The sequence below is a fragment of the Danio aesculapii genome, chromosome 11, assembly GCF_903798145.1.
Source record: "Danio aesculapii chromosome 11, fDanAes4.1, whole genome shotgun sequence".
NCBI lineage: Eukaryota > Metazoa > Chordata > Actinopteri > Cypriniformes > Danionidae > Danio > Danio aesculapii.
In genome coordinates, this window is record NC_079445.1 from 32,024,295 (window position 1) to 32,035,422 (window position 11,128).

An 11,128-nucleotide genomic window follows, 5' to 3' on the forward strand; every position below is an offset into this window, starting at 1 on the left:
TATGGACATATTCCTTATTTTAATTTGATTGAATTATTGTATTTAAAAAGAAAAACAAAAAATGAAACAGGATGAGTAAAGTTTTAGAAAGTTTGAGATTTACAGTGGGTTAAGGTTAGGACTCCTGGTATAAATTTGTTATTTATCAGACAAAAAATAATTAGTAAAAAGCATATATAATCACAATTTAATAGAAAAGTTATGTGTATTTAGTTGGAAGACGTGTTAAGATTAAATACCATGTTGAAACTTAATGTAATGTACTTAAAATAATTTGATTAATAGAGGAATTTATTTAATATCTATTAATGTTGAATAAAAAAATCCACTTCTGCAAAAAAGTGATTATTTAAATCATTTAAATGATTTCATGTAATATAAACTATACAAAAAAGTCTATAAAGTGTAGTAAAGGCGAAATAGTTAGTCAAATACTGACACCTACTGTAAGTTTATAGTCACATATATATATTGTTTTTTAGTACAAATTATTGAAAATAAACGAGCTGAAGTTTTTTTTTGTTGATAATTTTTTAGATCGCATTACTGATAAATAGACATATTATATTTAAATACTGTGTAAAACTGATAAAGTGAAATTTTGAAAATTTAATCGGTTTTAAAATATTAATTCAAATTTAACAACCAAAGCATTTTATATCATTAGATATAAGGGCAACACGGTGGCTCAGTGGTTAGCATTGTCACCTCACAGCAAAAAGGTTGCTGGTTCGAGTCCTGGCTGGGCCAGTTAGCATTTCTGTATGGAGTTTGCATGTTCTCCCTGTGTTGGCGTGGGTTTCCCCACAGTTCAAACAGACAGGTATAGTTATAAAGCTATGTGATTTGAATAAACTAAATTGGCCGTAGTGTATAAGTGTTTCCCTGTACTGGGTTGCAGCTGGAAGGGCATCTGCTGCGTAAAACATAAGCTGGAATAGTTGGCGGTTCATTCTGCTGTGGTGACCCCTGATGAATAAAGGAACTAAGCCGAAGGAAAATGAACGAATGAAGGTCATTTTACAGTGTAGATAAGATGGAAAGACAAGAATTAAAAGATGAAGTCCAGTAGGCAGAAAGGGAGTGGAATTTAAGGGTCGATTTTGGGAACAGAAGGAGAAAGAGAATGAATAATAAACACTAGGAAAGCAGTATTAAACATCTTAATGAAACAAATTTAACTAACAGAATATGACGTGATGTTACTCTCCTGCACAGTAGATGGCGGAATACACCTAAAACCTGTTCGCAATCCGCCATTAACCAAGAGAAGAAGAAGAAGGACGCTTTCATTGGCTGTTCCAAGGCGGGAGTTTTTGTTTGCTTGTCATTCGTCATAACCTTTCTACCTATTTCATTTCTGCTCTTGTTTTTACCAACACGGACAGCATACACGCTTTTCTGATACTGGCATTTTGCATCACAGGAGTGTTTTTTTTTAACATTTACATCAATGTACGGTTTGAAAAAAGGTGTTAGTGACATCTAAGGAGCTGGCAATTGGATTACCGTCGTTAGCCGATTTATTAGACAACAACTAACTTAACTTACTGTCAAGGGGCGCTTCTCGTGCAAGTTCACCCGCGAGAGTCAGCTTAATCCGCGCTCGCGCTTGTCTCTTTCAACGGGCAATCTCGGAGACACAATGAGCCATTAAACACGGAAACTTTGTAGAGATAGTTTTATAGCTTCACCTCAATATGGACAACTACCGCCAACCAAGATATGAAGGCTCGAATCAAGGAAGGGAGAATAAATTTAACCGCAAGAAAGGATTTGGAGCCGGAGTGTCATCTCAGGGCGGTTCAAGTGGGGATGACGGAGAGAAGAAGCCTAAATTTGTAAGTTACACGTATGGATGTGCATTTCTTTGGTTGTTATGTCTGGTTATTAGTTTGTTTCCACACGGACACTGATTCTGACAGGCCTCCAACGTTAGCTTTGAATCACTGGTTGTTTGGTGACATTAGTGGTACAAACCATTTAGGTAAAGTTGGTTTTATTTTCATACATTCGGACTTTCTCCTTAATAATATAATTTGAGAAAAGTATTCTAAATAGGGAGATCATATTAGCAACCATCAAAGTACAACATTGTTCACAGACAGTTAAATAGTGCTAATGTTGTTTTGAAGTCATACCTGCATGTGACTTCAGACTGAATATTCAAAGTTATTACCATGGTAAACTATATAGGGAGCATGTCACAAGCTGTCTCTGAACGAGTGTGTGAATATAAAGCCAACATACAAGCCCACCTACCAGTTTTTGAGTCAAGGATTTCTTATGAATGAATTACTTTATGTTAAGGGTAACTATCTCTTAGTGCAGGGGTTTGCTTTCAATATCTCACAATATACAGTGCTCAGCATAATTGAGTACACTCCATTCTGAAGATGATTATTTTTATCCATTTCACAGTGAATATTGGTGCATTTAAACAAAACAGATTTATTAAACAGATATAGTTATTAAAATAATATTTTAGTCACAGAACATCTTTATATTTGTCAGATAAGCTCCAGATTTGGCTTCAGTACTGACTAATCTAATGTATATGCACAAATATAAAATTGTATAGCTTTCTAATAAAAATATGAGTTAAAAAAAAGTTGTGAGGGGTGTACTTATATATGCTGAGCACTGTATGTATGTGTTGGCTGTCACTGTATCGGTCAGCAGTGTTTGATAATTATTATGAATATTGACAATACCGTATGATTTTCACGACATTGGAAAAATCTAATATCGCAAATACATTTTTCTGGGATATATATTGCGATATACTTTATCTATACAATATCATTAAATGATTGAATCACTTTTACCAAGAATTTATAGTCACACTTTATTTAAAGGTTCAATTCTCTCTATTAGCAAACCATTAATATGACATTTGCTTTAATAAACTCCAAATATGCTCCTTATCAAATAGATATCAAGGTAGTTTAGGTATTGGATTAGGGATGTAGAATAAGATCATATAGAATATGTTGGTTATAAGTACAGCCAGACAGTACTGTAGATATTTCGATATTTCTGCGCAGAATTTAGTAAAAAATCAGCAGATTTGTCTGGAATGATTTTTGGGAGTATCGTAACTAAAAACGTTATATACTAAATAAATAATATTTTTTTATTTTTATTTTATGTTTACAAAGCAAAATACAATTAGATAAATTTTTTTTGGTAAACAAAGCAATTCTCACATATAATACATTTACTAAATGACAGAAAATATTACTTTACAAACTCTATTGTAAATAAAGCATACAAACATTTTCATATTAGTCATTAATATTAATTAAATTAATTTAAAAACTGAATAAATAAATATAAATTTACACACATTTACACAAGTAAATAATTAGACTCAATGGACTAGACATCTACGGATTTATGTGCATACAGATTCTGTGTGGGCCTAGTTATAAGTACTAATAAGCAGCCAATATCTCAATAACATGCATGCTAATAAGCAGCTAGTTATTAATGAGAAGTGTTATCAAATGTCTTAATTTTGATTTGGGGTGATTCTGTAGGGGAGTGGGTCATCCATAAAAAGTAACACACAAATTACAAGCTTAGATGATTGCAATAAAGTCAAGATAAAAGTGAAATAAGCAGTGCGTGCTTTATGGTTTTGTAAATGTAAAAAATACACTGCAAAGTCAACTCAACATTGCATATCTATGCCTATTGCGGATACACACATCATGATATTGATGCTGAAATGAAATATAGTGATTTATTGATAGAATATACTAATTTCCATCAAGATATTTTGTATATCACACATAAGGAAAAACGTCTAAACAGATATAAACATCGATCTCTTATCAGATGAAATATGAAAATATTTTTATCATAACGTTACTCCGTTCTATATGAATAAGAAGTTAGTTCTTGTCTATATTTTTTTTGTGATGGTGAGTTGTCAATATTAAAACCTTTGTAAATAACATTGTAAATGTGATGGTATCAAATTAATATTTAATTCATATTCAAATTAATATTTAATTTCTCCATTTTGTAGGCTAAAATAGCCTGGTATCGTACAAGAATCTCAATGTTATTGTAAATACCCCTCATCTGCACTGTATGTTAACATATAGGTTATGTGTGCTGCATCTTCCTTCTGCCGTCTCTTTAACAATCAAATGTACATTTTACAAATTAAAGACAGTTCAGAGACTTCAGTTTTTGTATGGATGGATCTTGTAGGCAACCAAGATTTTGTTGTTGTTGTTGTGTTTAAACAGACACCAGAGAGACAGACGGATAAAAAAAACACCCACACACATTGAACCCCTCTTTCAATGTTATTAACTTGGTTGATGCCAATGCTTAATCAAAGGATAAAAATAGCTCAGGGATAAGACCGAATAATCCAGTTTTGCTTTAGTGCTGGTTTTGGAACAGTAGATTTTCTGAATGGCCACCCGCTCTGACGAATGACTGTGTGCCAAAATCAAATAATGGGCTTTGACGTCTGTAAATATCACCACATGGATTACTGTAGGTTGGAGTTTTACAAACAGTTTAATGCCAAGACCTTCTTAAAATATAACAGCAGCGATATATCATTCAGAGGGTAAGATCGGCTAGATATTTTAAAGGAGTCTTACTCTCTTATGGTGCATTCACACTTGTTGCTCAGATTAGGCACGGGCCGGTATAAAATTTTGATGGTATGAATGTATTGTGACTACTGCTCCAAATATTTCATTTTTAAACGTCTGGGTAAAAAAGGCTTTTTTTCTCATTGAGCCCAATATATTTAATTTTAAGAAACACTTCCGCTGAAAGAAACTTATGCTATCTTCATTGGTTTAAAAAATACAGATTTTTTACAACTTGAAAAAGACACCTTTGGATATCTTTCTTTTTCGGATATAAAATAAGCTGCACTGTTCAGGTCAATAGCATGCTTGGATGTTGGCACATAATAGGCGATTTGTTTTTCAGATGTTTCCTAATTGTACAACCCTTTTCCTAATTGCCCCCCCCAAACCTTACATTTACCTTAGGAACAGTATATGTATCACAGACTATTTTTTTTCAGTTTTAAAACCTTGACTTTTCCAAACCACAGAACATCTTGAACCCGATTGGACGATAATCGGGTTCAAGATATTCTGCCTAGTTCAGATCTCTGTTTATTTATTTTTATACAAACCAGAAAAAAAATTAGAATTCACAAAAATTACTTTTCGAACTGAATCCGTTTAAAAGAGAGACAAAACAAAAAAGACTTATAATTTAAATCTCGCCACAAAGCTTAAAGTACTACAATTTTTTTTTAGTAAAGAACTTGTAGTATAAAATGTGTAAAGTAGTCAAACCAGCAGCAAGAATGTCTGGTTTTGGTTTGTGTAGATGCCTTTGCTTCATTTGTTGAGTTCGTATTTTAGTCAAACTGCATCAAAATTAGTTTGGTGAGAGACCTAGATTTTCAGCATTCCTGGTCTGCTTGTTTTGTGCACACAAAGCTTCAGGTTTTCATTAGCTCAGCAGAATTGTTTAGAAGTTTGGTACGTCCATAGTCTGGCTGCAAGATATTGGAGAAATCGGACATTGCGATGTTTAATTTTGCTGCAATATAAATACAATTTCAGCAGATGAGTTGAATAGCACTACTTGGAATGAAACCATTCATTTAGATTGAATGGAATAATCTTGTAGCGCAGAGAATCAAACAAATTGCAAGCATGAACAAATAACATGAGCTTGACCTAGCTCATTTTAACTGGAAACATTTTAACTCTATGATTAATAAATGATTATTTTACTGATTTATTTAATGTTTTTCCCTCATACTACACTGACAAGTTTTCAGTAAGTATGATCACATATTACAAGCGAGAGATTTTTGAATGTAGGGTGCATTATTTGATTTTAAAATAATTGAAGCAAAGGCACACTATCTACTGTCTATGATTATTTATTGAACATCAATGCTGAACAACTGAACACACATTGCCTAAAATGTGGCCCTCCGAGCTGCCCACCCATGCCACTGATATCAAACCGACCAATCATAAGGCTTGTGCTATGTGTTGTTGTGACGTGTAGTTAAATTTTGTTGAGAGGTGTGCGAGTATGTGAAGGCTGCGCCAGACCGTACATGCAAGCGTGCGCTTGGCAGTAGTATAATGTCAAAATAATATAAGTATAAATCATATTATAATAAGTATAAATTAGCCTGGATGAAGCGGGGTCACGTGACTCCACACACGGTAGGGAAAGTAATTGAAAAAATTGACCTGGAAAAATTAGATCGATTATAGGGGCTGAATGTCCTGAATTTCGAATACTTTATCGATTAATCGTCCAGCCCTGACATGAGCAAAGATAAAAGTGAAATAAGTTGTGCTTTTTGGTTTTGCGAAATCAAACAGTAGTCAAATGTAATTTAAAATAACACTGTACAATCCTTAATGCTGCAACTCAACATTGCAACAAACTGAGATGTGACTATTGCGAATACACACCTTGCGGTATCGATGCTAAAATGATATAATGTGCAGCCCTAGTCCAAAGCAGAAAACATATGTAGGTTTTGCATATGAAGTTTTTGATTTTATCTGGTTTAATTTGATAAAAGACAGTAAATGTTAGCTAAAGCAGGATTATATGTTATTTTCATTTACATAAATACCACCTCCTTTCCACATTTTTTAAATGAAAAAGGCACTTGTTTTACTCTTAACAGATGTGTGGTGTTTGTTTGACAGTTCTGAGAAGTTTTCATCAACACACCCTGGCTGAGTCACACAGTTCAAGGCACACATGTACTTCTTTTATCAGAACGAGGTCTTCTGTCAGAATGTGTGGAATGCAGTGACTGTTAGAGACCCATCTTTACTGTAGTTTTCCCATAGTGGTTTGTTCCAGCTGCACTTGTAATGAACAGTTCAGACTACAGAGAGCTCACAGACAGACTTTTAAGTCCTATAGTGGATTGACTTGACAAGTCACAGACTGTGCTCAATCTGCTTTTGCATCACTCCATGTTTCCTGTGTTCCAGGAAGAGACTGTATTGTCCTCAGCCTGTTGTTCCTGGTGCTTTTATTTGTAACTTGGTGGGATTTAAAATCTATTTTTAGTGACCACTGACTGAATGTGTGGAGAAGATAATTACATGTGCTACTGCATCATGTGCTTGTTAAATCTTTAAAAAAATCATCCATTGTTTGGGCTTGCTTGTACTTACTTTTCTTTGTAAGAGCGAAAAATTATTATTCAATATATTATATATAAATATAATTAATATATAATGCAGAATATCAACATAAAAGCAGAACAAAACAAAATAAATAAATACTCAATTTAATATGACGTTACTTATTAATTGTAAGTAAACCAAAACACAAAGGGGAAGGGGGTTGCTAATATCAAAGCTTCAATTATTAATTTTTCTCGTTACATGTTTTCAAGCATTGTGGGTCGCACAAATTCAGAAATCCCTCCAAACCTTCCATGGAAACTGTAGGAGAGTTAAATTTTGTTGAGAGGTGTGCGAGTATGCGAAGGCTGCGCCAGACCGTACATGCAAGCGTGCGCTTGGCAGAAGTATAATGTCAAAATAATATAATAAGTATAAATCATATTATAATAAGTATAAATTAGCCTGGATGAAGCGGGGTCACGTGACTCCACACACGGTAGGGAAAGTAATTGAAAAAATTGACCTGGAAAAATTAGATCGATTATAGGGCTGAATGTCCTGAATTTCGAATACTTTATCGATTAATTGTCCAGCCCTGACATGAGCAAAGATAAAAGTGAAATAAGTTTTGGTTTTGCGAAATCAAACAGTAGTCAAATGTAATTTAAAATAACACTGTACAATCCTTAATGCTGCAACTCAACATTGCAACATACTGAGATGTGACTATTGTGAATACACACCTTGCGGTATCGATGCTAAAATATAAATATGGAAACTGTAGGAGAGTTTTTCAAAAGCTGCAACTCGCCCCAACTCTGAGATCCACTTGAAGTTCGGAGGTCTACTGGAAGATTTTCAGTTTTTAGCAATCACCTGTCTGCCCAGCATGATACAGCTCCGTATCCACTTTGATTCAGCTTTATTCATGTGGCTTAAGGGACAGGGGTCACCAAGTATGTATAGGCTTGTGCAAAAATCAAACAGGATCTGCAATATCTTTACAGGGTATTCATGCACCTCTCTCCACAATTGATTTGTTAAAAGGAGTTTCAAAAATCACATGAACACTTCTTATTTTGATGCATATATTTATAGTTCTTGAATTCAGCATTAGTTGGGTTTATGTCTTTGTTTTCCCCCCACAATGGAGCAACATGCCTCCAGAATCATGTTGCAGATATTGTTTAAGGGAAGGATAATGTGCCTTCAAGTAAAATGATTAAGCTTAGTATTTATTAATCAATCCAGCTTAAATGAGATCAATTACATAATTACTGTGGTTTCACTTGGTTCAAAATGTTCCTCAGGGTTCATGTTCTTTTATTATTGTCACTAACGAATTTACTATTCCCTTATTTTCTTTTCAATTACAATTTAGTTTTTATAAGAGATGATATTGTACTATTATATTAAGCTAGTAAATGTTTTCACTATGTATCTTTGTAGACTGTACCTATTGTTTTTAGACATATTTTTCACTTTAGAAAAAACTGTGTAGAGTAAAATCTGTATAAGCCACTAGGTGTCAGAATAACATCACAAAAAGAAAGCCTCCATTCAAGTCTTGTATCTTAGAACATTTGAGCATGCATCCCTAACTCAGCCTGATGTAGTACGAGTTGCATATATCTGATCAAGAACACTGAGGTTAGAGTAACCTAACAGTAGTTATATATATATATATATATATATATATATATATATATATATATATATATATATATATATATATATATATATATATATAAATTACATAATATAATATTATATAATATTACATTATATTAAGCAATGCACTTGACTTGATTTAAGTTTAATAAACTCAAATGTCCTGAAGCTGGTTGCCTTAATTTTAAGTTGTCAAAGTTAAGCTTTTTTTATTTCTTTTTGTTTTCAGTGAATGCTTCTTTCACTCATTGCATTTTCTTATATGACCTTATATTTTTTTGCAAAATGTAGTAAATGGACTATGAAATTCAATTCAATTCAATTCAATTCACCTTTATTTGTATAGCGCTTATACAATGTAGATTGTGTCAAAGCAGCTTCACATAAAAGGTCACAGTAAATAGGAACAGTGTAGTTCAGTTTGTAGTGTTTAAGTTCAGTTCAGTTTAGCTCAGTTCAGTGTGGTTTAATAATCACTACTGAGAGTCCAAATATTGAAGAGCAAATCCAACGATGCGCAGCTCTACAGATCCTGAACCATGCAAGCCAGTGGCGACAGCGGAGAGGGAAAAAAAACTTCACTAAAGGCGGAAGTGAAGAAAAAAAAAACCTTGAGAGAAACCAGGCTCAGTTGGGCACGACCATTTTAATTTCTCCGCTGGCCAAACGTCTTGTGCAGAGCTGCAGTCTCAGTGGCGGAGGCTGGAAGCTGGCCTCAGCGAAGACTCGTCTGTCTCTGGAGCGTCATAGGAAACAGTCTCATGTTCTCCACTCTTCCATGACCATCGCAGTAGTTGTTCAGGATTCGGCCAGGTCCAGGATATGGAAACCTTGGGATCATCTCGTCGTTGGTCTTGGATCGAATCAGTGACTCTGCATAGTCTGAGGGCCTCGGGAAGAGTATCCCCAGGTGGAAATGGAGAATAAAGAAAATAATTAGCGTAGCTGATGTTCACAGTGTATATCAGCAAGATGCATAACCTGTGTGGAAGCCCCCTAAGTGGTGCACTAAGTGTATGCTTTACTGAACAGATAGGTCTTTAATCTAGTTTTGAATTGGGAGAGTGTGTCTGAGCCTCGGACGTTATCAGGAAGGCTATTCCAGAGTTTAGGAGCTATAAATGAGAAGGCTCGACCTCCTTTACTCGACTTTGCTATTCTAGGTACTACCAGAAGTCCTGAGTTTTGAGATCTTAAAGAGCGAGTTGGATTGTAGCGAGACAGAAGATTGGTTAGATAAGCAGGAGCTAGATTATTTAGAGCTTTATATGTAAGAAGCAATATTTTAAATTCAATACGAAACTTAACAGGCAGCCAGTGTAAGGAGGATAAAATTGGGGTGATGTGATCAAATTTTCTAGACCTGGTTAGAACTCTGGGTAGAAATGGGTGTTAAACATTAGATTTTTGCAGATCCTGATGATTTCATCAACTCTCTGGTAATTGGAATTAAATGACAGAAAATAGACATGTTTGTCAAAAGTATCTGCATTGGAAACAAGTAGGAAACCGTTTTGATACATCAGTTTAAAGTTAAGTAAAAATGTTGATACAGTTTTAATGTACTTATTTGTTTATTTTGAGTGATTTAAATATGAGCCTCATCACAAAGTTTGTCAGTTGTCAGAGTTGCTTTGTCTGTTTTCTTAAATCAAATGAAGAAGTTTTTTTAATGCTTTCTCGCAGAGTGACAGATGAATAATTGCACGTTTAGTCTGCCATGTGGAGGTGCACCGCAAGTTCAAAATTTCAAATGTTACTGAAATTTATTTTAACTACAGCTTGTTGCTGTGGTTGAGTCATAGACCGCTCAATTTAGAGGAGTAGGTAGACTTGCCAGAGCAGGTGTTCAAGTTTGTCAGGTGACATTCTGGGCTACTCTTCAGAAAGCATTGTCCTGGGCTAAACGTTCAGCTCCCCCATCTGTCTTCAGTAGGGAAGTGAGATGAAGCAAAACCGTATGAGATAGAAAAGTATTTTGTTGCAGTTTGTTAGTAAGCACCAACAAGGGAACATTGCTGAGAGGGGCATCCAAATGCTCCTCATAGCCATTTTTGATTTTCCTATTTCAGACTTGCAGAATGTACTTGAAGATGAAAAATTAAGGAAATTTAAGGTGAAAAGGAGGAATGTATTTTCAAACCGAGATATATTCATCTTTTATATTTGCCGTATCGCATCCAGAGCCAAAACAACTAGATGGATTTTACAGGGAGCTTTCATTCTCATGCTGTTCTGACAGCCTCCTGCCTCCTCTTTTCTGCTCTTCATTTGGACTGCTGGAG

General features: G+C 34.5%; 1 protein-coding gene across 2 annotated transcripts in view; it reads left to right on the top strand.

Annotated features, from left to right (window-relative positions):
- Positions 1-1,339: 1,339 nt before the first annotated feature.
- Positions 1,340-11,128, top strand: part of diaph3 (diaphanous-related formin 3) — a 475,404-nt gene continuing 465,615 nt past the window's right edge. For both annotated transcript variants that reach the window (XM_056468166.1, XM_056468167.1), the window contains exon 1: positions 1,340-1,841. In XM_056468166.1, coding sequence (XP_056324141.1) covers positions 1,701-1,841 — 141 coding nt within the window. In that variant the 5' untranslated portion in view covers positions 1,340-1,700. The remainder of the gene's footprint in view (positions 1,842-11,128) is intronic.